Below are 27495 nucleotides of genomic sequence, written 5' to 3'. Positions count from 1 at the left end.
ATATAGTTTAGCCAAAAATTAAAATTCTGTCATCAGTTACTCATAAGAAGATATTTTGAAGAATGTGGGTAACCAGACTTCCATAGTAACTTTTTTCTCCCAGACTATGGAAGTCAATATCTACCGTCAACTCTTTGGTTACCCACATTCTCTGTTTCAGCAGAAGAATGAAACTCATACAGGTTTGGAACAACTTGAGAGTGAGTAAATGTTGACAGAATTTTTATTATTGGATGAACTGGCCCTTTAAGGCATGTTAAAATCAAGTCAGATGCGACTAAATGACACACATTGCTAATTAATTTTTTTTACAATTACTTGCTATATCACTTTTTCCATTTTTTTATTTTAAAATTATATATATATATCATCCCAGTCTGCCAGAAACGCTCTGGGGTGCGTTTCCCAAAAGCATCGTTAGTCAGCTATGTTCGCAAGTTCCGTCGTTATCAGCATAGGTCAACAAGTCTGTGTTTCCCGAAACCATCATTCCAACGAACATTCGCAAACAGAATCGCAGAGTTGTGTGTTTGAACGACAGATCTCAACCTGTGGTTAGAAGAAGAGTTTCTAGTTTGCATGACATGTGGACTCAATAAATCCTGATCTTGAGCAAAATAAGCAAACTGACATTCAGGACAACCTGTCTCTTTTATTCAGAATATACAAATGCCATTTATGTCTTTTAGTTTGTCAAGAGATTTAAAGTGTTGTTATTGAAGAGTGCGCATGTGTGAACGTGCTCTAGTGCGTAAGAACGAGCCTTTGATTGAATCTGGAAATAAAGCAAAATAACTGAGAAAAATGAGAAATAGTCCTCAGATGTCATGTCTGTAATTTATAGCAGAACATCTAGCGTTAATTCGATCTCAAACAGATTCATTAAAAGAAGTTATTACTCCACCACGTGCGTGACGTCATAAACCAGCGTGGTTGAACGACCACTTTGCGACAGTTTCGGGAAACAGTCGTGACTAGCTAGTTGATTTCAACGATGCATCGTACTGTGGTAGTTAAGCAGCGAGTTATGGCGTTGTTCGGGAAATGCACCCCTGTTTAGTTCCTGTCTCTATGAAGCCCCTCCTTCTGAAAAGCACACTGTGCTCTGATTGGTCAGCTGGAGCAGTGTGTTGTGATTGGTTGAGCGCTTTGAGTGTGTTTGGGAAATCTCCTGCCTCTTACCATAACCGTCAGTTTAACACACTACTGACTAACTCAACCAGGCCCCGCCCCTTTATTCTGCGTATGAATTATTTAAATGAGGAATATTAACATTATCATTCTGAAAACATTTTGGGAATATTACTTTTTAAATCTCCTCTAAACATTCTGAAACAAGTAGTAACTTAAAAAAATGTTAAACATTTCAGAAAAACAATGTGTAGATAATGTGTTTGTGCTAAAGAACATTAGTCAACACAACATTTGAGAACATATAATATGATAATATGAATGTTCCCTTTCGTGTAATAGAGCTGTTTGTGAATGTAAACGTTCTGCAAAGTCAAAAGTGCACAATAAATAAAGTTATTGTATCCCAAAAGAAAGAATCGACTCTTAACCTCAAAGGAGGGATTTAGAGAGACTGATTCATCCAGAGTCCTTTGAGAATCATTGAAAAATGTGGTATTGTGCAATTTATGTAATGAGAAAATGAAACTGTTTTTTGACCTTTGATGCATGTAAATCTGTTGTAGGAGACCCCACAACAACATTAGGAGCCTTTAAAATAGCATAATGGGGCACATTAAGAGATGTTTTTCCACACAAAACCATGATATCAATATTATACAGCTAGGTTAATAATACTGAGGCAGTGTTCTTACCTGGTGTCAGACTAAATTTGCCAGCCCATGCCTTTACCACTAACCTACCACCACCCCTTTTTCTGTGTGCTCTCCGTTTGCCACACAGACCACCATTGTTTGAGAGGTTGTGTGTGGATCGCGGGCTCCCGGAGCTCATGTGGAGCTCATTAGAAGCACCTTGAATGCACCTCTGTGTTTTTTACATGGGAAGTGTGCAGAACAGAATGGAAGGCTTGAGCGATCCAGAGAGGTGATAGGGTTAGGTGTAATTACACGATTTGGGGATGGGATTGATGCTAAAGCTTTAGTTTCATTAAGTTGGATGCGTAGGGGCGGTTATTATTTTAAACATCTAAAAATGTCGGGAGAACATCTGTCTGGTGCATTATTTGCATATGACCTTTCAAATGAGAATTATGAAGAAACATTAACTAAGATGCGAATCCTAAGAACTTGTTATTAAGGGATATTGTTAAATGTTGGTGGAAATCAAGTTTTTAAAGGGGTGGTATAATGCCCTTTTCACAAGATGTAAAATAAGTCTCTGATGTCCCCAGAGTGTGTGTGTGAAGTTTTAGCTCAAAATACCCCACAGATATTTTTATATAGCATATTAAAGTTGTCACTTTTTGAGGGTGAGCAAAAACGCACTGTTTTTGTGTCTGTCCCTTTAAATGCAAATGAGCTGCTGCTCCCGGTACAGGGGGCGGAGCTTCAACAGCTTGTGTCCTTTTACCTCACACACACATGCACTGAAAATTTCAAAAACTTTTAGCCTTTTATGTTCAAACCGGAGTCAGACAATGGTGGAGAGACTCGAGAAGAAGTGACAACATGTAGAAGCAACAGGACATTTCTGAATGGTTAGTTGATGATTTTAGATAGTTTATGTGTAGTTATCTTCTAGTCATTGATTAGCATATTCTGTCATGATAATCTATAAATGGTGTTCCCAGGGGGCGGGGTTTATGCAAATTCTAGGGTTTGTGATGTCACTAACCCGGGAGGAATGTGGTGTAGTGTCTACCAGCCGTTTGTTGTAGTCCTTAAAAAGCGATTTCTTTAAAAGCAAATATCTCCCTTTGCTCTGAACTTTGAGCGTTGTAACTTTGCAGATGTTGTTTATGCTCAAACAGCAACATTACACACAAACTAAAGTTAGAAAAGTCAAATCATAATCAACCACCCCTTTAATGTTGTTTATATATCTATGTGGTGTTTTTAATGTGCTTCAAGACAAACCATGCAAATTCATAAGTCAACACCAGAACTGAAATGACAAGTGGAAGTGGTTTGTATAACATTAGCAACACATTATTAGCTGTATGAAAACATAGTCAAGCCAAAGGCTAATCATATTGCAACTACTGCAATGTGTCTGACCTTTAGAGAGCGGTACATAAAATGCATTATCATTCTGATATATCGACTTGCAGACTACCCTATGTGATTAGCTCTTCCTCTTCATCTTCTGAAACAGTTTCTGGTTCAAACATACAGTATATGGCTGAAGTAAACCGATATTTCCACTTGCCATTGTGCAGCGTTTACTAGAGTTACTCAATGACAGCGTCCGAGCTGGGGACTAGGACCCCGAGGCAGGGACTCGTTTGCACATTCATGGCAGTGTATGCTTGTTAATGCCAAATGTGTTAATTGTTTCTCACTTAGAATCGCATGTTTCAGAGAAGGTCTTTAACGCTGAGCATGCTGGGACACAAGGACTTTGCTCTGACTGCTAAATGTTGTCTTTGTCTGGACGCAGAGCCAAGGTTAAACAGGGTAAACAGCAGAGCTGTGAGCTCAAGCCTATCAAGATTATTGGATTCTGTTTTCAGTCAGGTCATAGCTATTTTTATGCTTTCTCTCATATAAACGGCAGATAAATTTATTGAAGTATTGAAAACAGCCATTTAATTCTGATTTCTGCTTAATGCTTGCTTATTTAGAGGAATTGCATCTTTTAAAGCCCCCCTGTAGTCAATAATTGTATCCTTTAAAACCAAGCGGCAACCTCCCTGTCTCTCTCTTGAAACCAACACGGAAGTGAGTTAAACTGCAATTCGTCGACTGGCCCAAATCTGGATCTCCCCCATGTTAAAATACCCAACTTTACAGTAGAAAAAAAACACGTTTACAGCCTGGTGCAAAAAGTGGCTTTGGTCTATATAGCTTATTTTCCCCTTCATGACAACTGTGAGGGGGGTGAATTTTTTTATAACTCATCCGTTTACATTATATTAAGCCTTAAAGTTCTGCATAATTAAGGGCGTGTCCACTTTTGAGTGACAGGTGGATTCCCACTGCTGTGGTCATTAGTCATCATTAGCCGTTTGTCTGTTGTTTGTTAGCCGTCACATTACCTCAGCTAATTGTCTGACTGTAAAAATAAATAAATTCGGGAGTGACACGCTGCCAAGATGGCGACGGTCGGCCACGCCCACTTTAGGCTTCAAAAACGGTCTTCAGAAACCTACGGGTGACGTCACGGACACTACGTCCATGTTTTTTTACGGTTTATGTTTAAAACTCATCTTTGAACACTAAAATGACATATTTAAAAGTTTTTTTCCTGTGAAAAAAAAATATTCATACCTGTAAATAGCGGGAATGTAACTTATCACCCTTGGGTGAATGTACACCCTTATCAATGAATATGCTAATTAGCCCCGCCTCCACTCACTCAGCTCAGAGATCCACTCGCTCAACTTTACTGAGGTAAACGCTGCACAACCGTATCGCTCTTTACAACGACGGACACATAACGTTAATTGATATGATTTGACTACGTTATCAAACAGCTAATAATGTGTTGCTATTGTTGCACAAACCATGTTCCCGTTCGCCATCTCAGTCTGCCTTGAACATCATAGAACGTCAGTGGAGAAAGGTATATAGTTCATCATAACATCGTTATATACATCATATACATACACTTGAATATTAGTTTTTAGAAAAATATAAAAAGCCTTTATTATTTCATGGCTTAAATTTTATAAGCCTTCATCAGGGTGTGAGTAATAAACACAATCAGAGTTCTTTTAAACATCAATCTATCAGTTAGTCACATGACGGTCACCTGGTCATGCGGCACAGGACAAACAGAAGAGAGAAGTTAAATATTACAAAGAACATATCTCACCAACATGACTAAACCAAGCAATATATATGAAGAGCTCAGATGCAAAAGCCTCTGTGCCATCTGAAATGTTCTTCTAGAATGATCATTTTTATTAAGCTTGTAAGTAAGCTTATAAGTTCAATAATTTCACTTAAATGGCAATGCAAATTACCTATTAATTGTCATTTAAGTGAAATTACTTAACTTAAATATACAAGCTTTATAAAAATTATCATTCTAGAAGAACATTTCAGATGGCACTTCATATATACAAAAAACTACAAATACATGATCATAAATAAATAAATAAATTAGAATAGATGTATCAAAATCTACAAGTCAAAACTATCATAAATGAAATAAAGTATTATCTGTAAATCTCAGTCCCTGCCACGTCAGACAGCAGATACGGTTCTGTCATAATTTCCTCACCGCAATTCTGTGGAACAGAAAATGTTTATTTTTGATAAATATTTAACTAGATTTAGTTAAAGGCTTACAAACACACATAAGAGAGTGAGATTAAGATTAAGATAGTGCAGTCAGTGGTTAAAATCATTAAAGGGTTAGTTCACCCAAAAATTAAAATTCTGTCAGTAATTACTCACCCTCATGTTGTTCCAACCGCGTAAGACCTTCGTTCATCTTCGGAACACAAATTAAGATATTTTTGATGAAATCTGAGCCATGTTTCACTCCTCCATAGGCTGCTATGTGACCGAAACTTGCTGGCCCAGAAAAGTTATTAAAGAGATCGTTAATATAGTCCAAGTGACTCCAGTGGCTCAATCTTAAGTATATCAAGCGACGAGAATACTTTCTGTGCGCAAAAACAAATAAAAATAACGACTTTATTCCACTTTTCATTTCCTTCTCTCTGGGCCTCTAGTTGGTTCGCGTAGTCTTTTTGCGCACAATGCGTAGCGCGTCTGTGTTACACGTCACCACGTAGGCTCACTATTGGCCGACGCCGGTCATGTGTGTGTTGCGTGATGACGTGCAACACAGACGCGCAGCGCAAAAACACTACGAGGCCCAGAGAGAAGGAAATGAAAAGTGGAATAAAGTCGTTATTTTTGTTTGTTTTTGCGCACAAAAAGTATTCTCGTCGCATGATAAACTTAATGTAGTGCCACTGTAGTTACTTGGACTATTTTAACGATGTTTTAATAACTATTCTGGGCCGGTGAGTTTCGGTCACACTGGAAGCCTATGGAGGAGTCAAAATTCTGTCAGATTTCATCAAAAATATCTTAATTTGTGTTCCAAAGATGAACGAAAGACTTACATGGTTGGAACAACATGAGGGTGAGTAATTACTGACAGAATTTTCATTTTTGGGTGAACTAACCCTTTAAATCTGCTTATAAACTGGGAGAATGCGGAATGAATCGCTGAAAATGACCGTAGAGAAAGACTCTCATCTGCACACTTTTAGATTCATGCCGTCAGTCTAGAACTGATGAAACACTACAGCATCTAGTGAGAGAGGCTCTATTAGACACTTCATTATGGAAAAGCAGAAGTAATAATCAAATATTATCAAAAGGGATTATTATCACAGGATATTTGCCAAGGCCACACAATCCAATTAGGAACATGTAGAACATATATGCTTTTCTTTTGCTTAGCTTTTCTTTTGTTCAGAACTGGATTTTAGCTCTAAATTTTTTTAAATGTCTAAATGTCTAAATGTTTTTGGTTAGATACACTTTAATAAGGTACACTTTTTTTTTTTTTTTTTAAATCTTAACAAAAGCAAATACATTTGCTTGTGCCTTAATTATGTTGCTCAACAGAACCACATATACCTTATCCTTTTTTCTTGACTTTGTAATGCCTTATTGTGTTTCACTGTAATTTGTAAATTTGCACTTGTGTTTTGTGTATTTATTATGTAACTCTATGTTGTCTGGCACATTTTTTCGCCTTATCTTGGCCAGGTCGCCGTTGCAAATGAGAATTTGTTCTCAATCGGCCTACCTGGTAAAATAAAGGTAAATAAATAAATAAATAAATTGAGATAACAATATAACGCGGCGCGGTAGACGCGAATTCGCCTCATTCGCGCGTCTAGTTCGAGAGAATGACGCGAATTGAGCGTCTGGCGGCGCGAATTGTGCTTTTTGTGCATCACGTGTTTGACGCGAATTCGCGTCTGCCGCCCGAGTTGAAAAATCTGAACTTCTGCGTCAATTCGCGCCGCGTTAACCAATCAGGAGCCTGCCTGCTTGCTGCTGTCACGTGGTGAACTGACAATTTAATGTTATTTTATGTTTGGCCTCAATAAATTATTTTGTAATATGACTAAAATGCACAACAAAGCAAATCTTTCACATAAAAACTCGATTTCAATATGAGAGATACTCATTTGTATTGAATGCTATTTATTCCATATCTATTCTAGATTAGCCTATATGAAACTTTATTAATCTAATGTAAAGACACCAAACACAATTAAGTGTATAAAAACTTTTCAAAAAAAATCACAGGACAGGTTTCACTTTTGGAGGCTGGCTCCATTTATTATCAAAACAAAAATAAATGACAGATTAGGTGCGGGAGAGGGTGAACCTCGCGCTGGGCTGTACAGCGTGGGCTCGTCATGCAGAGACCACTCGAGGCCGAGGCTTTATACGGCCTACGCTGTCCTCACCGTTAGGTCCACCAAACTAGAGGTCTGCGCGGGACTGTTTTTTAGGTCCCGCTCCCGCCCGCTCCCGCTGGGGTTATATCCCGCACCCACCCGTTCCCGCTATATATACACTATTTGTTCACCCGCTGTCTGCTTAGAATAATTTTCTTCCCGACCCGACCATCCCGCTTTAATATAGATCTCCCAGAATTTCACATGTAGCCTACATTTTCACAGAGAAAATAAAAATGTAGTCTGCACAAACATTTTTTTATTATTATTTTATTCGCCTTGTCAATATACAAAATTTAACATTTTGCTGCAGACAGTAGTAGGGGAAAAAATATCGCAGCGAAAAAAAAGAAGAAGTGTAGGCTATTATTTTTATTCGTATTATCAAAATTCGTAACATTTTGCTGTTAGGCAAATACAATCAATGCATGACAGAAAGAACCGTTACTGGTCCGTGCGTGCAGCGCGTGCATAACGGTCCTGATTAGCCTACATGGCAGACCCTGTTGGTCGATAAGATTAAGATTAGGTAAAGCGAAGATATGCTGTTCTGAAAGAACGTCGGCGTCGGGAACGTGATATTGAATGACCGACCGCTCCCGTTCAAATTACACCAGAGTTACCGACCGCTACCGTTTTTTAGTCGGAAATTTAATCCCGCGGCGCAAAATATCTGGTCGGGTCCCGCGGATCCCGCGGGACAGCCGCGGGAATGCAGACCTCTACACCAAACCTACCTCCTGGAGCAAATTGTGAAACTCCTGAAACCCTCCGGAGGTTTTGGTGGACCCGAGTACAGCGACGATGTCCCCTACGCAGCTGTTTCTGCTCTCCAGAGCATATAAGAGCGGTGACTCTCTCGATTAATGCTAATGCAAATACTCGATAAACATCTAAAAAAGATGGCCGCCAACAGCTTTCGAAACTTTCGCCCCCGGACTTCGCCTTTGACGCGCGTAAATTTCGCTTCAAACTTTTGATTTTACGCGCGTCAATTTCGCTCTTGACGCGCGAATGCACACAAAGTGGTCACGCGTATTAGACGCGGCAGGCGCGAATTTTGACGCATTTTCGCGTTTGGTGTGAACGCAGCATAAGGATGACAACTTAATATTGTATGTTAGCAGCACGATGCTCATGTAGACGTAATGTGTTAAAGCACTAGAAACGAACTCCAGAGGTGCTGGTCATGTGACAACTTGATATTTTGGTCCAAAGAAGAAATGCTTATCAGAACCAGGATGAAGCATTTGCCTCTAACTGCAACTCTATGTGCGAATGACTAGCACTTCCGTTTTTCTGAACTACTGAGATGTTGAGAGGCAGTTGGACAAAATGCAAATTTTCTGTATGCTTTATTGCATGGCGCTTTTGCCTTTTATTGACTGCATTAGAGCTGACTTCCTGGCCTTGAAGTCAATTTTATAGATAATGTATTGTGGTGAGAGTAAAGGTTGCTGGTGCATCCTGAACACACCAATGTTAACGGCATCATGGTAGCATGGTAGAATTGAGGTAGCAGACATGATTCAGAGAAATTCACATAACTGTTTTTTAAAGTCAAAATATTTCGAGATTAAAGTCGAAACATTTCGAGAATACAGTCGAAACATTACAACAATACAGTCTTCTGTAGAAGTTGCATGTGTGTGCATTCATAACGGCACGCGTCCACTGGTGCATAGGGCGTGTTTCCAGTTCAGAATTTTTTGTGTGTGTGTGTGTGTGTAAAGAAATGCGCTTCCTCGAAAAAGGAATAGGAAAAGTCGAACTGCCTCGGACATGGATCTATACACAAAATAGTAGCTTTTTACTTTTATCTGGGCTTTCAACCAAAAGAAAATTCGACAGGTGCCAATCTACCAACATGCATTACCATGGCGTTGCCTATAGACGAGCACAGACTCCGCCGGAGTAGGTTCACAATCTGGTCGAAAATTTATGTGGCAGTGTTTTTGACGTGTTTTCGTGCTCGTCTATAATAGGCAACACTATCTGGGTCGAGAACAATTAACAGTAACTGCACTGTTTCCCTCTTCACCGTAAATATGTTCTGGATACATTTTAAGTGCATCCTATCCAATCATTTGGCCGGATCCTGTGATTTCCTCAAATAATAACCACTGGTGGTGGTTGAGGAGAGATTCCCTGAAATGATTGTAAAGTGCTTTTAAGTGTAGGCCTACATATGAAATATGTGTATAAATACAAATATAAGTCTAGTAGACATATGTAAGCGCTATATAAATGCCTCATTCATTCATTCATAAAGCTGGCTATCTTGATCCAGTCTGAAAAGTGTTTTCGCCTGTAGGCTAAAGTCTATTCCGGCACAGTGTATAATGTCCTATAGCCTAATGCCATGTTGGCAGACCTGTAGATTTTCCTTTTGTTGAAAGCCAAGATAAAAGTAAAAAGCCATTATTTTGTGTAGATCCAGTTTACCCACACACACACACACTGACAAACACACGCACTCGCATGAATGCCTGTGTGGCAATGTGAAATAACGGCAAGCACACACGCACAAGCACAAACTTCTACGGAAGACTTTATTCTGGAAATATTTCGACTTTATTCTCGAAATCTTTCAACTTTATTCTCGAAATCTTTCGACTTTATTCTCGAAATGTTTCGACTTTAATCTCGAAATGTTTCGACTTTAATCTCGAAATGTTTCGACTTTAATCTCGAAATACTATACATTTTTTTTTAATGTTGCGTTTCAGGGCTTCCGTAGTTTTTATTGTAGTCTTTAATAATACATTTCTTTTTTATTATGAATTACCCATAAACTTATCATACATGTGGGGTACTTCCAGAAACAGAGTTTTTATTTTTATTTTTTATATATATATATAATGTAATATAATATAACATAATATAATATAATATAATGGAGAGTACTACAGATTTTTCATATTTTATGATTCATTTTATTAATCATCATAAATTAGGTATCAATGGAATGCTTAAGCACTCTAAATTCTAACTCTAATCCTGTATTTTGAAATTGGATGTATGCAAATGGAACTTTTAAAGGGTTAGTTCACCCAAAAATGAAAATTTTGTCAGTAATTACTCACCCTCATGTCGTTCCAAACCCGTAAGACCTTCGTTCATCTTCGTAACACAAATTAAGATATTTTTGATGAAATCCGATGGCTCAGGAGGGGCTACGTTGACAGCTATTTAATTAACACTTTGAAGGCCCAAAAAGGTCAAAAAGACATTGTTAAAATAGTCCATGTGACTACAGTGGTTCAACCTTGATTTTATGAAGCGACGAGAATACTTTTTGTGCGCCAAAAAAACCAAAATATCAACTTTATTAAGTTGCAGAAGAGATTACAGAAGAGTATCAGGTGCTCACGAGAGCACCACGATGCATGCGCAATCTCGCGTGCGTCTTCCTCTGTTTGTAGGTCATATGTCAGACCACCAGCTCCTGCGCCATCAACACGCGCAAGCAACTCATGAACGCGCGTCGGAGACTGATACAGAAGAGAAGAAATTGGTGAATAAAGTCAATATTTTGTTTTTTTGGTGCACAAAAAGAATTTTTGTCGCTTCATAAAATCAAGGTTGAACCACTGTAGTCACATGGACTATTTTAAGAATGTTTTTCCTACCTTTCTGGGCCTTTAAAGTGTTAATTAAATAGCTGTCAATGGAGCCCCTCCTGAGCCATCGGATTTCACGGGTTTGGAACGACATGAGGGTGAGTAATTACTGACAGAATTTTCATTTTTGGGTGAACTAACCCTTTAAACCTTTTAGCGGGCTCAATTTTTGTGATATCAGCTACGAATTTGGAACATCACTTGGTTAGACATATGGCTTTGATTTTTATTATATTGTTATTATTATAATTATAATTAGTATTACTGCTACCAACCATAGGTCTATATTTCAAAGTATTCATGAATTATTTACATCGATCTATGCTCAAAACATATATGACGGTTAAAAGGTTAATCATTTACTCTCAGACGTTGATGGGAAACCTGATTATCTTTATCTCTGATATTATAGACTCTTCAGAAAATGATTCATTTTATGATCTGTCATAACAGTTATTGTAAAATTCATGGGATGTTATTTTATTAAATAATCATAATTACACCAATTCAAAAAAGATGTAGTAATATCACTGGTTATGTGGTCAAGTCAAGTGGTTTTATTGTCATTTCCCTTCTGCATGTAAGAGAAATGAAACAGCGGCTTGTGTTTCCATGTTTTTTTTGTGGCAAATTGATTACAATTTGTGAACCACCGTTTTTATTTTAATTTTTTATTTATTTATTTTTGATTATCTTTAACTCTGACTCCATAGATATACAGTGCTGGTCAGAATTATTTGCCCCCTTGGTAAATATGATCAAAGATGGCTGTAAAAAATAAATTTGCATTGTTTATCCTTTTATTTTATTCCAAAAAAAATCACATACTGAAATAAATGTTTTTCTCCAAAACATTTATTTGCCCCCTTTTATTAAATACATTTTGCAACCTCCTTTTGCTAAGATAACAGCTCTGAGTCTTCTCCTATAATGCCTGATGAGTTTGGAGATCAAAGACTATTCTTCCATACAGAATCTTTCCAGATCTTTCAGATTCCCAGATCCATGTTGGTGCTTCTTCTCTTCAGTTCAGCCCGCTCATCTTCTACAGGGTTCAGGTCAGGGACTGGGATGGCCATTGTAGAAGCTTGGTTTTGTGCTCAGCGACCCATTTTTGTGTTGATTTTGATGTTTGTTTTGGACCGTTGTCCTGATGGAAGATTCAAACATGGCCTATTATAAGATTTCTAGCAGAGGCAGTCAGATTTAGATTTTTTATCCTTTTTTTTTTGTATGTTAAGTAAAGGGGGACAGAACTTGTGTGCCAACAATTTTTGTGTAAACAAATGTATTATAATAGGCCTATATAATTCCTAAAAAGGTGGGTCGCGGCTTGATGACCATGGGGAAATGTGGGTCCCATGGCCAAACTATTCAAAACATCATTCAGTGTTGTGATAATCGTAATTAATAATCACAATTACAGTTTCAAGGGAATAATCGACAATTATGATTTTTGTCATAATCGTGCAGTCCTACTTTATTCAAATAAAATGTGAATGCATTTGACATTAATTGTTGTTTACTTGTTTGTTTATAATAATTAATTGATACCTGATTCCCTTACAAGAATTTTGAGCTAAAAAGTCACTGAATCGTTTCGGATCGTATCGTTCTAAATGAACCAATATCGTCCTTGAATCATATCGACAACCACGAATCACGATACGAATCGAATCGTTGTTAAAACAATTCGTTACACCCCTACCGGTCACGTTGCCGCATAGTGGTTGGTTTTGTTTGCTCATCTTTGTTTGTATTGCCTTCTGAGTGGATTTTTAAAGAAGTTATACCTGATCTTCATCTTCATTGTGCAGTCCCTCCAGGATTTTCGCGGGCCTTTTTTGTGATTGTTGCAGCCTAAAATGCCTGATGTTGCGGCCACTTTTCTAAAAAGTTGCGATGTTCTTCGGCATTTGTTTTTATAGGTTAAAACGGCAAAGGTAGATAGATTTTTACTTAAAGGGATACTTCACCTCTGTAAAGATGAATGTGTATTTAAAATGGGTCATTTATGTAGTAGAAATGTGAAATTATTTTTGAATTTGGAGCCTTCTAGAATGAGAAAAGCCAGAAAATGTATTTGTGGCTTATGTGGATGAAAGACAACAACTCTCAGAATGCACTTGCTTCGCTGCCCTACGAGGCCACTCCCAAGCCACGCCTACCGGTAAGAGCGCGCAGTTAAACAACAAGGCTATCTACCAGTGAGTCTCCGTGACGAGTCTGCACAGGATTTCGAGATCGCCAAAAATGTCTGGGATTCGACTTTTGCGTTCTACAGTCGCCATTCATCATGTTTACTGTGGCGACGAGACTGAGGGCTGTGGGAGAACGATGAGAGGCCGGTGGCGTGATTACTGATGAGCGACTCCTGTGAGACACACCGGTCTCGTATCTCTCAAGGAGGAGCGGGAATTTTCTTAGCAATGTTAAAACGCACATTGACCCATCACTTGTTTAGCGTTCATGTAAACACTTCATTCAGATTCACCAATCGGAATGAATTCAGTTAGACTGAAACAAAAGGTGTGCATGTAAATGAATAGCGACTGCAGAAAACAAGAACCAAATCCCGAACATTTTGGACGATCTCGACAGCCGGACATGTCTGGGAGAAAAGAGCATGGTAACCCCAACTCAGCTTTCTCCACAGAATAAAAGCCTGTTAGCTTAGCTTCCAAAAAAGACGGCTGACACTATGTGTACATTCTGTGAGTGAGATCCCACCCTCTATGGGCGGGTTGAAAACATGCGGATCTAGCACCTTCTACTGGCTGTAGTCTTTAGCCTCTGGCCAAAAAAGCCTCTGATGACGCAAAATTACGGTTTTTGCGTCATCGAAGGATTTTTTACAGACAAAAAAAAATACATAAATCTCTCGTCTCAGGGGGATATGAGGGAGGGAAGCACAGTAATTTGAAAATACCACAGGTTTTCTACTGCTACAAAGCTTAATCCTTAATCCTGAAGTATCCCTTTAAAGTGCTCATATTATACTTTTTTTATTTATACTTTTTTTTATGACTTCCTTGTTCTATGAAGTCCCTCCTTCAGAAATACGTAACGAGTTCTGGTTGTGCCAGTGGTTCCTGTGTTGTGATTCGACAACAGCTTAGCGCACGTTGCCCGTTGGGAAGGCCAAACAAAGGTGATTGGACTCCAGGATGAAAATAACAGCGTCTCGACGACATGGCGACAAACACACTCTACAACGCAACTCTTCCTCTTCTCCGTGGGAGCGCAACAAGACCACGCCCCCTTTTTTGTGTATTCCTGTGGGCGGAGGTTAGTCAAAAAACTGTTCTAGTGACGTCATTAAAGAAGGAAGTAGAGGGATGTAGTCCCAAACCGGCCGTTCGATGTAGGCGACTTCTGTTAAATAAAATATCTCGCTTGGCATTGAACTTTGAGCTTTATAATTTTACAGATATTATTTATACTCTAACAGCAATATTACACACTAACTAAAGTTTTAAACATGGGATCACGAAGAACGGGACCTTTAAAAATAATTTATAAAATCCACAAAGTTTACGGGTGTTTATTTTAAAGTGGCCAAACAATGTGTTTTATTCTTGTTTTGCATATTCACATTTTTATAAATGCCACCTCTGATGCAGATTCTGTTTTCTCTGCAGTGGGAAAAAATATGTTTAGTTGATACTAGTCAATTTGATTGGTAAAAGCCATGTAGTGACTTAATGTATAGAATTTGACATGAAAGATGACAGTTAGGGGGAAATTGCTTTTATAAATGTAAAAAAAAAAAAAAAAAAAAATGCAATGAGAATCAATTTAAGATTATTGGTTCAGAATAAATGACTTTTACAACACAAAAATTGAACACTTTACTGAAGTAGTTAGTTATTGCACCACCACAGGATTTTATTATAATATTAGGTGTAGATTACATGAGTGAGTCGCCCGTTGTGTGAGGAGAGTGAGCCGCTGCGTGAGGAAAGTGGACGACGCGTTGCTGGAGACCGCGATGATTGGTCAAAATTGCAGAAAAGTTGCGGCGATTGGTCAAAATTGCAAGTCGCGCTGAATTCACTGGGATTTCTTGAAGTTGCGTTAATAGTTGCGATCGCAACATCGCAAAATCCTGGAGGGACTGATTGTGTGTTCCTTGCAACTGTTGGTGACAGAGTTTGATAAGTATATGATAGCGGCTATTGTGTTATTGAAATTCTTTGAAATTCTTTAGCAAAAATGCTTTTAGCTCATTTCATTGTCTAAATGACCCCATGGAGCTATTCCAGCCTCACTGCGTCACTAATCTTGAAATGCTTCAAAGTCACTGAAAAGTGATACATAGAGTCTATATATGTAACATGTTTAATACATCCTTGCGAATTAAAAAAAAAAAAAAAAAGTCAATCACTTGCAAATATTTATTTGGTTTATAGGAGAACAATGCACATGTTTTCATATCCTAATTCAGTGACCTTTAGAACTTTATATCTAAAAAAGGAAACCAAATTTGGGTTTGTAGGTTTTCATGCATCTGCACGTGTGCATGTACCGCACATCTCTCTCCTATAGTCTGTTGAATGACATCAATGGCTTTATAATCTGGTTTAATCCAGAATCCTGTGCTCGATCTACAGGGCCAGATTAACACGCGGTGACCAAACTCTCCCACCGTCACACAAGTGTCTGTTACATTAATAAATTCTTCAAGCTCCCTTCACTCCACCTCCAAGACAGATAAACAAACACACTTTTTAGGGAGGAAGCATTAGACATAGAGTGAGGAAGTGAAATGTTCACAACTGACAGAAGACATGCTTGGTAGGACACTTTTGATCTCCCAGTTTGTCTTCTTTGGCTTTTTACCTTTTTTTTGTGGTGGGGGGAGAGGGATTGTGACAGTATTGTTTCTACACCATGCGACTTTGTGTTTCATCAGGAGAACAGTATGGACCGTTCAGAAATCAGAGGGCTAAGGCATATGTGAAGATGACCTTAAAATCAGCCAAAAGTAAGTACATGCGAACACACATAATCAGTGCAGGCAGGGGCAGTTGGTCGGTGACAGGCATGGAAGATGACACTTAATCTAGAATGTTTTATACATACTTGTAATGTAATCTCATATTAAGATTATTTGAAAAACAAACTTTTATAAATTTTTATGTCAGATAGATTAAAAATGGACCACAATAAAAAAATTTGGAGCACAGTGCCACAATATAATATGCAAAAGTAGGCACAAGAAATCAGAGTCTAGTCTTTTGTTCTATGAAAATTATTCTAGATGACTAACAATGATAATAGCAAAAAAAAAAAAGAAGTGATGAAAGTGATGAAATCCAGAAGTGATGTCTGGAGGTGATATTTGATTTTATGGCCCAACATAAAAAAAAAAAAAAAAAAACACAAAAAATATTTTACATATGAAGGGACATCAAAACACTGAACTTGGTTAAGGTCTTTATCTGACCAAATTATTTGGCAAAATAATTAATAAAAATAATACTATTTTAAAATTGTGTTTATGTTAACGCAATGAAACATGCCAAATTGTGCTGATACTACTTTTTGGCCAGGCGGTCATACAAAGAAATTATGAACACATAACACAAAAACAAGAGAGAACCAATGGAATATTAATATCTGACTATGTTGTAGTAAATACATGCTTTTTTCTTTGAGCTTATTGTTTTTCTGTTTTTTTTTTTTTTTTTTTTTGCATAGTAAAATAAAACCTGTAGCTGTAGTTTGCCTTTTTTCGCCAAATAATACCGCACCCAAGATTAGTATTTTGTTCATCCCTCATATTTAAAATATACAAAAATATATATATAATATTTTCCTCATATTTTGATGATTTAATTGTAGGGTCGTTAAAAACAAATATCCCCACCGGACATCACTTTTGGCCACTACTGTACTACTCAAATGCTATTAAATGCAGGGTTTGGCAGTTTAGAACTGAACAAATCTCACAATATTTGTATTTTAATTCATTAGATGTCTCTCTCTCTCTTTCTCGTTCTATTCTAGCATGGTTTTTTAGACTCCTCCCGGTTGTGCTGTTCTTCATCTGTTACTATTGCTCCCAGTTCTACTTTGAGAGGTTAGTACTGTCACCTGTTCTACATATCAAATCCATTGTTTTCTTTGGTTGTTATTATTGGACAGAAGGTCTTTTTATTTTTTATAATTTTTATTTTCTCAGGCATGCAGAAGCTTTTAAACTGTATGTATACTAACGTATGTATACTAACTTTAACTACTGAAACTATCTTTCTATCTTGTCTTTAAGCTATGGAGGCAGCGGAAAGTCCCCTGAGCCCACTGTCTCAGTATGTCACAACTATCGCTTGCAGAGGAAGTGGGGGAGTCTTAAATTGAAGTATGTGACCTGTGAATTGTGTTGTGGAAACTAATCTTTAACTGTAGTTTTCCGAGCTTGAGAATTCAATATGAAAATTCTGTCATCATTTACTGACCCTCATGTCCTTTTAAACCTGTGGGATTTTCTTTCTTCTGTGGAACATAAAATAAGATGACATAAATTCTGAGAAAATGTAAAACATTTTTTTTTGTTCATACAATGAAATTCAATAGTAGCCAAAATGTATGTTACCGACATTTTTCAAAAGAACTTGAAAGTAAATGATGAAAGAATTTTCATTTTTTGGTGAAAAGCAGTATTTATCTGACACAAAACTTTCTTTCTTTCTTTCTTTCTTTCTTTCTTTCTTTCTTTCTTTCTTTCTTTCTTTCTTTCTTTCTTTCTTTCTTTCTTTCTTTCGTTCGTTCGTTCGTTCGTTCGTTCGTTCGTTCTTTCTTTGCTGTTTTCCTCATGGGGACAGAAAAATGTCCCCACAACGTCAAAAAGTCTATGACTGTAAGCGTTACTTGCAAATCTAGCGTTAAATATATATATATATATGAGGAAAACGGGTTTTAAAAAAAAAAAAAAAAAAAAAAATATATATATATATATATATATATATATATATATATATATATATATATATATATTATTAATATTGTAATTGGCAGTAATCTGGACCAAATACTTGATAAATTTAAATTCATAATGTTTCAACTTATAGAAGTGTATATTTTTACTGTAGAGAAGCTCCATAATTGAAAACACCCAAAGAAATGTATAAGTCAAGTCAAGTCAAGTCATCTTCATTTATATAGCGCTTTTAACAATGTAGATTGTCTCAAAGCAGCTTTACAGAGATAAGCGTATAATTTAAGGTAACAGAGATTGTTTCGGCTTTACAGCAGAGTTAAGTTATTTCCATCTAAAGTTAGTTTTAATTGATTTGGTTCCGTCGCAACGATCATTTGTTATTAAATTAGGGGCCGCTAAGACGACACCATTCTCTCTACACAGACTTTAAACGCGAACCTGTGAGAAACGCTGATGGCGGTCACATGCGCATTTAGAATGGGTTCTATAGTTATGTGCGTTAGAATATACGCAGGTTTGGAATTCCCTACAAGCCAAGCCTAAACAAAATACTTGTCTTTCCTTATAAATTTTGATAAGGAATTTTATTTTATTTGTTGCTTTGGGGTAGGACCGCGAGACGAATTTTCCCGACAACGCCTTATCTGTAGAGTGGTAGTGGGATCCTCCATAGGGAGAGACTAGTTGGCACTTCAGCATAGGGCTGGGCGATAAAACGATAACGATATGTATCGCGATAGACACGTAATCAATATCAATAAAAAATGCGTTCGATAAAACGTTCGATAATTTTTTTTTTTTTTCTTCGTCGGAAGAAACCAGAGGTTGCGAAAGCAAATTTGGTTGCATGAACAAATTAAGGCACTCAACTATCTGGTAACCTTGCAACGTAGGGGGTGACACGCAACAGCCAGTCAGTATGGTTGCGCAATATTGTTGTCTCGTGTTGGATTCTTCAGTAACAGAACCGGCGTGTAGTGATATAGCGATTGTTGATAAAACAGGAAAAGTCAGCTCGCCTGACTTCAAGTCTGACCGTAGTCAGACCATGTCGTCTGCAAATTATGCAAGACCATCGTCAGTTTCTCTGTTATTCGCGTGCTTATGAGCTGTTTTAACGTGTGCGTTTCTCAGCGCGTACACGTGAAGCTCACATGCACTCTGTCTACCAGCGCCTGTGGATACTGGACTGTATTTCGAGTCTTATTGTGCTAATACTGTTATATACACACAAGGTTTACATAAACTAGTCGGATATGTCTAAAGTGAAAGCAAACTTGAGAAAATTGAGAGAAAATCTGCTTGTCAAATGCGTGTATATTAGACGCGTCGCGCGCAGCTCTTAAAGAGACAGTATAGTAATAGTAAACACGCTGCCGCTTGTCCTTAAAGGGATAGTTCACCCAAAAATAAAAATTCGCTCATTATTTACGCACTCTAATGTTGTTCCAAACCTGTATTAATTTCCTTCTTATATTTTCAAATATTAATATTTTGAAGAATGTGGATCCAAACAGTAAACAGAGCTATCCCTTTAATGTTAATAAAACAACAAAATGCAAAGAGAAAATCATTCACTGCTCTTGATTGATAACTTTAATAGTAGCTTTAATAAGTATCAATGTATAAATTATACAGTGAAGTCTGTTTTGTTTTATTTTCATATTTGTTCATTTAATTACTTTCTTCAATGCTACTGTTAAATACACCTGCTGTAGCTGAAAACATAAAGCACTGTTTATTAAATCTGTATATTAGGTTGTGTGTACGTGTAATGTGTATCTTTGATCTTAATATTTAATAACAAAGAACATAATGAGAACTTTTTTATCTTCGCCCCTGTCTGCCATTCTTTTTTGTTTTACATTTTGTTACCTAAGGCTTTGAGCATTACAACCAAACTAATGTCCATATTTTAAAAACAGCCACAAAATAGTAAAACCAACATAAAAAAGAATCGTGATAAAATCATTAATCGTGATTTTCCTGAAAAAAATCTTAATATTATGTTTGCCATATCGCCCACCCCTTTATAAAGAATTTCTTACGTATTCTTTAATTTTGCACCTTAATGTTAAGAGATAATTGTTAAGTGTTCATTCAGATTTTAGACAAATTATTTGAGTGAGTGTTTTCCATGGTCGTGTTGACATTTCTGCCTTTATAACTGATGGGATTATAATCAGAAAGTTTAAAATAAAAAATCTTTAAATGTAATGTATTTGTCTCCTGGACTGGTCCTTATTTTAAATATGTCATAAAAAATATCAATAATTATCGATATCGACCGATATGAAACACTTATATCGTGATACAGTTTTCAGCCATATCGCCCAGCCCTACTTCAGCACTGCGTTGTCATCGGTCCAGGTGAAGGTCCTTCGTCAGATCTGGATACGGCCTGGATCCGGCAGGCTGCAGGAAAAACCTTGGGATAAACACAGACACTAAAATTAGCGTAGATGCCATTCTTCTCATGATGTAACGAGTACATCAGGATTTTTGGGAAGTGTTCCCGGTTCCGGCTGACCTAATCTATGCAGCATAACATTAAATTATAAAAGTCTATAATGTATTATGTGAAAGCTAGGTCAAAGAGATGTGTCTTTAATCTGGCTTTGAACTGACAGAGTGTGCCTGCTTCCCGGACAATGGTAGGAAGACTGTTCCAGAGTTTTGGTGCTAAATAGGAAAAGGATCTACCGCCAGCAGTGGATTTTGATATTCTAGGTATAATCAACTGGCCGGAATTTTGAGATCGTAATAGACGTGAAGGACTATAATGCGTTAAGAGCTCGCTCAAGTACTGCGGAGCTAAACCATTCAGTGCTTTGTAAGTAATCAGCAATATTTTAAAATTTATGCGATGTTTAATAGGGAGCCAGTGCAGTTTTGACAGAACTGGGCTAATATGGTCATACTTCCTGGTTCTGGTAAGAACTCGAGCTGCTGCGTTTTGAACCAGCTGTAGTTTGTTTATTAAGCGTGCAGGGCAACCACCCAGCAGAGCATTACAATAATCTAGCCTTGAGGTCATGAACGCAAGAACTAATTGTTCCGCATTTGTCAATGAGAGCATATGACGTAATTTAGATATATTTTAAAGATGGAAAAATGCAGTTTTACAGATACTAGACACGTGACTTTCAAATGAAAGATTGGTATCAAAGAGCACACCCAGGTTCCTAACCGACTACGATAGCAGAGCAGCCATCAAGTGTTAGACAGTATTCTAGGTTATTACGTGAGGAAGTTTTTTGTCCAATAATTAGAAACTCTGTTTTTTCAGAATTTAGAAGTAGGAAATTACAAGTCATCCAATTTTTTATATCCGCTATGCATTCCGTTAATTTTGTGAATTGATAAGTTTCGTTAGGTTTTGAAGAAATATAGAGCTGAGTATCGTCAGCATAACAGTGAAAGCTAATGCCATGTTTCCTAATGATATCTCCTAAGGGTAGCATGTACAGAGTGAACAGCAGCGGTCCTAGTACTGAGCCTTGTGGTACGCCATACTGAACTTGTGATCGATGAGACATCTCATCATTTACTGCTACAAACTGATAACGGTCAGATAAGTATGATTTAAACCATGATAGTGCATTTCCCGTAATGCCAACATAATGTTCTAATCTATTTAAAAGAACGTTGTGGTCGATGGTGTCAAATGCAGCGCTAAGATCGAGTAACACTAATAGAGAGATACAACCACGATCGGATGATAAGAGCAAATCATTTGTGACTCTAACAAGAGCTGTTTCGGTACTATGGTACGGTCTAAATCCGGACTGGAAATCCTCGCAGATATCATTTCTTTCAAGAAAGGAACACAGTTGTGAGGATACTACCTTTTCTAATATCTTTGACAGAAAAGGTAGATTCGAGATCGGCCTGTAATTGACTAATTCTGAAGGATCAAGTTGCGTTTTTTTAACAAGCGGTTTAATCAAAGCCAGCTTAAAGTTTTTTGGTACGTATCCTAGAGACAAAGACGAATTAATGATATTAAGAAGAGGATCTATGACCTCTGGAAGTATTTCTTTCAGTAGCTTAGTCGGTATAGGGTCTAACATACATGTTGTAGATTTAGATGATTTAATGAGTTTAGCGAATTCTTCCTCTCCTATAGCAACGAATGAATCAAATTTTTCCTCAGGGAGACTACAATGCACTGCCTGATGCGATACTGTAGTAGACGGTTGCATAGTTATAATTTTGTCCCTGATATTATCAATCTTATAAGTGAAGAAGTTCATAAAGTCATTACTGCTGTGTTGCTTGGAAACTTCGGTGCTTGAAGCTTTATTTTTCGTTAGTTTAGCCACCGTTTCAAATAAATACCTAGGATTATGTTTATTTTCTTCTAATAGGGTTGAAAAATAAGCAGATCTAGCAGCTTTTAAAGCCTCTCTGTAAGTAATTGAGCTCTCCTTCCATGAAATGCGAAATACCTCTAGTTTTGTTTTCTTCCAGTTGCGCTCCATTTTTCTGGCTGCTCTTTTAAGGGCCCGAGTGTGCTCGTTGTACCACGGCGTTGGACTATTTTCTTTAATCTTCTTTAAGCGCAACGGAGCAACTGTGTCTAAAGTGCTGGAAAAGAGAGAGTTAAACGTTTCTGTTGTAATATCTAGTTCTTCTAAGCTATCTGAGATGCTGAGATGATGAAACTGATTAGGAAGATTATTAATAAAGCAATCTTTAGTAGCAGAAGTGATAGGTCTCACATATTTGAAACACGGAGTCGGCTTTGCAGCCTTGGCTAAATGCAAATTACACGAGACTAGATAATGATCTGAGATGTCATCGCTCTGCTGCAGAATTTCAACGGCATCCACATCTATTCCGTGTGATAATATTAGATCTAGAGTATGATTACGACACGTGTTGTCTAACTCCAATTGAATTTACAATGTCTTTAAATGCCAATCCCAATGCATCTTTTTCATTATCGATGTGTATATTAAAATCACCAACAATTAGTACTTTATCTGCAGTCAATATTAATTCTGATAGAAAGTCCGCAAATTCTTTGATTAAGTCTGTATGGTGCCCTGGTGGCCTGTATACAGTAGCCAGCACAAATCTCAAACGTGATTTATCGTTTACACTATATATTTTTACATTAAGCACCAATGCTTCAAAAGAATTGTATTTAAAACTTGATTTCTTAGTGGTTTTGAAACTATTACTATAGATTACAGCAACTCCTCCCCCTTTGCGTTTCAGACGAGGCTCATGTTTATAACAGTAATCTTGCGGAGTTGATTCATTTAAAGTAATGTAATTGTTTGGTTTTAGCCAGGTTTCTGTCAAACACAGCACATCTAGGTTATTATCTGAAATCATATCATTAACAACGAGTGCTTTTGAAGTAAGCGATCGAATATTCAGCAACCCAAGCTTTAGCATTTGCTCATCTGTATTATAGCTGTTTTTTATTTGTTGAACATCAATTAAATTTTTAACCTTAGATGGGTTTAAACGTTTTTTTGGATTTCCAAATTCGGGGAACAGACACAGTCTCTATATGATGATAGCTAGGTGAAAGAGGCTCTATGTGATGGGATTTATCACATTTAAATTAATTTATATATATATATATGAGGAAAACAGGTTTTAAATCGAACAAAAAAAATATATATATATACATATATATATATAAACATAAATTTATTACATTTATTTATAAATGTATTGTTACTACTTTGGTGAAATTTGTGTTATTTAATTTATTTGGAAGTAATAAAAAGTAAAAGTTACACAGTGAAAAAGGACTGTGAACAGCCCAGGTGTGACCCTTTTTCACGTAGGGGGCTTAGGAAAAGCTTATGAGGGTTAAGTAGTGTTTGAACAGAATTATTACAAAGTGTGTTTTCTTTATTGTAGCATCATCAGTGTTATTAGTTTACACAGCTGGCCATTCCCTATCTGGTCTGAGCATGTAGAGCCTTTTCATTCTCCATCTGGAGTTTCAACTTTTGCATTTAGTTGTTTGTTTATTCATTCACCAGAACAATAGAGATTTTGCTGCAAACATTGTAGTCTTCTTTAACAGCATACTCAACATGGTTAATGCCGGGTATATTAAAGGATTTACCAATCATCCCAGATCTAGGAAGTCTAACATTTTAGTATCAAAGTAAAAATCATTCCTAATGGTTTAAATCCATGTTTGATTTTAATTCAATTAAATCCAATTTGATTGGCTGCTGGTGGCCTTGTTTTTTGAAGTAGTAGAGGATATGTCAAGACGTCCACCAAAGGAGATGCACACCAATTTTCAACTTCATGAATCATACGGTGTGTGGAGTTAGAGTGTTTTTTCAAGTGTAGGTGCAGCTTTTTATTATGTTTGCCATTCAGTGCTCCTATCTTGTCTAACTGCTATCAGTATTACTGCTGCTCTCTTTCTTCGAAACTCTTCGACATGCAACAATTTATTAGCATTAGTAAACACAAATCTTGCTCTGTCGCTGTTTTCCGTGGTACACCTCAAGGATCCGTTCTTGGTTCACTTCTATTTCTGATCTATATGTTTCCTCTTCCTCAAATCTGATGATACACAACCTTTCAGCTCAATACTGTTTTTAGGCGATTAAGGGCTTAAGTGGGTAGGCCACCAAACTAAGATTTCAGTGGTGGAAAGAGTACTAACAAATTGTACTTAAGTAAACTATCACTTAAGTAGCAATACTTTTACTTGAGTACAAGTAGAAGTACTGAAACATAATATGACTCAAGTAAGAGTAAATAAGTAGTTTGCTTAAAAACTATTTAAGTTACTACGTTACAAAGTAATTTAGTATTATTTTTCTATTTTCACCCAGAATGGGGAGATGATAGCGATATAGAGCGCTAAACACTCTCATGTCATATCTGTTTCATTCATACTGGAAGCCCAGTGCAATCTGATACATACCTCGCACAGAAAGTCCACAAGTGAGATTCAAAGAAGTATTAAACTTATGACATTTCAGGAAATGCCTTATATGGATATAATAACATGCAAATAGAGACGTTTTGACTGATGAAACATGAAGACAAACAGATGATAGCGATAATACTGTATATATGTGAGTGATCTACCGATATTGATTTTTTTATAACCGATACCGATTATTTGCATGTTTCTAACCGATATGCAGAACCGGTATTTATTTACTGTTATACTTCTGTTTAGTCTAATGTTTTCATATGGAGAAAATAATTGACAGGGGAGTCATATCACCTTTGCAGAAATGTAATTCATTTTAAACAGTTTTAGACGGTTTATGTGCCGTTTAATAGGTTTAAAGAGTGAGGAATAATTCACTGGGTAATATTAATTCACTGAATAATATTAGCTGGAATATAACATTGTCAGGAAAGTAACAAACAAAACAGCATATTTGCATTTTCCAACTAGTATGTTATTCATTATAATAATGTTTTTGTCGGTCTAGATCATGAAATGCTTTCTGACAAAGTGCTGTTTATCTATGCATTTACACAGAACTATAACTTACTCAACCGCGATCGTGCGTGGAGATAATAAATAATAAATTTCCACAGAGCGGTATTTACTTAGATTTGTATTAGCGAAATAATGGTTATGTAGTAAATGATAATATAATTGAGGGTGTTTAAACGAGATAATCTTGTCAAAAGTTTCATTCAGTGGCCGTGCTTGAGCATTCCTGATCATCAACCCAGTGAGTGCTCAGCAATATGAACAAACTTTTTTTCGAGACTAATGTTGGTGATCAAATACAACAGATAGAAAATTAAATTCAGTGCTTTTATTTTAAACATGCACTCATTCATGTCTGTTTTATTTAATTCATGTACGTCTTTATTGGGGGATACCCGATTATGGGAAAATGCTTAAATCTTGGGAAAAATATTGGTATCACTAATATCTGTGTTCATCAAGCTATCTCAGGTATTTTCATAAGAATGATGTATCTCTTTAAAGGGATAGTTCACCTAAAAAGGAAAATTAGCCCATGATTTACTCAACCTCAAGTCATCCTAGGTGTATATGATATTCTTCTGTCAGACAAATACAATCAGAGTTATATAAAAAAAAATGTCCTGGCTCTTCCAAGCTTTGAAAATTTACTCCTTGCTCCGTCGGCACCTTTGTCAAAGTACTTTGCGCTTTTGGTGAAAAATAAATGTAGTGAAGTTGAATACTTTATTTTTTATTCAACTCAAGTAAAAGTAAAAGTACCACAATTTAATTATACTCAAGAAAGTAGAAAAAAATCGACTCAAGTACTGCAACGAAAGCATTTGTAATTAGTTGCTTTCCACCTCTGTAAGAGTTAAAATAGTCCTGGGGTGCGTTTCCCGAAAGCATCGTTGGCCAACTATGGTCGCAAGTTCCGTCGTTACCAATAGAGTTCAATGGACATTGCGATGAACTTGCGACCATAGTTGGCCAACGATGCTTTCGGGAAACGCACCCCAGATCATTACTCTGATGATACACAAATCTATCTTACCTTCCAGCCCAATACTGTTCTCCTCCCTCTTCCATCACTTCCTATCTACAAGATCTCAAAGTATGGATGGCTCAAAACTTCTTAAAACTGAATACTGACAATACATAAAATCCTGTTTCTAGGTCCTGAATCCCTTGTCTTTTCCCAACATGACTTCTCCATTTACATTGACAGAGTTAGTTCATCCATTACCCACTATACAGATTATTGGGGTATTATTTGATTCCAAATTATGCTTTGAACCCCATATCAGCCGTCTTGTTAAATCCTGTTTTTTCCACATTGTCCTTATACGACCTTTGTCAAATCTCAAAGATGCCGAAATTGTTGTCCACGGTTTCATAACCTTGCGTCTGGACTATTGTAACTTGCAGTTTGGTGGCCTACCCACTTAAGCCCTTAATCGCTTAAAAACAGAATTGGGCTGAAAGGTCATGTATCAACAGATCTGAGGAAGAGGAAACATATAGATTAGAAATATAAAAGTGAACCAAGAACGGATCCTTGAGGTGTACCACGGAAAACAGTGACAGAGCAAGATGTGTTTATTAATGCAAATACACCCTTATGTTCCTGCCTGTACTTTTTAGATTGAGTTCTGAGAATTTGCTTGTATTACCCAAGTTCAAACTATCTATTGTTGATGGTGGGGCATTCAGCATTTCAGCTGCCCCACAACATCCGCGCCACTCCTCAATCCAGAACCTTAATTTACAGCATGTTTGGTTAACAGATTTTTTTTACTTATGTTGGCTATTGTCTTGTTTGCTACATGATCTCCGTCTGACTGCCTGTTCACTTTGTTGTTCCCTGATTGTACATTTGTATTATTTGAGTTATGTCAACTTTATATAAAGTGTCCTTTTT

The 27495-nt window shown here is 37.0% G+C and overlaps 1 protein-coding gene across 3 annotated transcripts in view; it reads left to right on the top strand.

Annotated features, from left to right (window-relative positions):
• The window catches only part of st3gal4 (ST3 beta-galactoside alpha-2,3-sialyltransferase 4), a 50766-nt gene that overhangs the window by 4470 nt on the left and 18801 nt on the right, over positions 1 to 27495 (top strand). For all 3 annotated transcript variants that reach the window (XM_081372673.1, XM_081372672.1, XM_081372671.1), the window contains exons 2-4: positions 16115 to 16186; positions 17212 to 17284; positions 17474 to 17563. In XM_081372673.1, the coding sequence (XP_081228799.1) occupies positions 16165 to 16186; positions 17212 to 17284; positions 17474 to 17563 (185 nt within the window). In that variant the 5' untranslated portion in view covers positions 16115 to 16164. The remainder of the gene's footprint in view (positions 1 to 16114; positions 16187 to 17211; positions 17285 to 17473; positions 17564 to 27495) is intronic.

Source organism: Scardinius erythrophthalmus (genome assembly GCF_964197995.2).
Source record: "Scardinius erythrophthalmus genome assembly, chromosome: 8".
NCBI lineage: Eukaryota > Metazoa > Chordata > Actinopteri > Cypriniformes > Leuciscidae > Scardinius > Scardinius erythrophthalmus.
The sequence above is the reverse complement of the archived record's forward strand: the minus strand, read 5'-3'. Positions and strand labels throughout refer to the sequence as shown.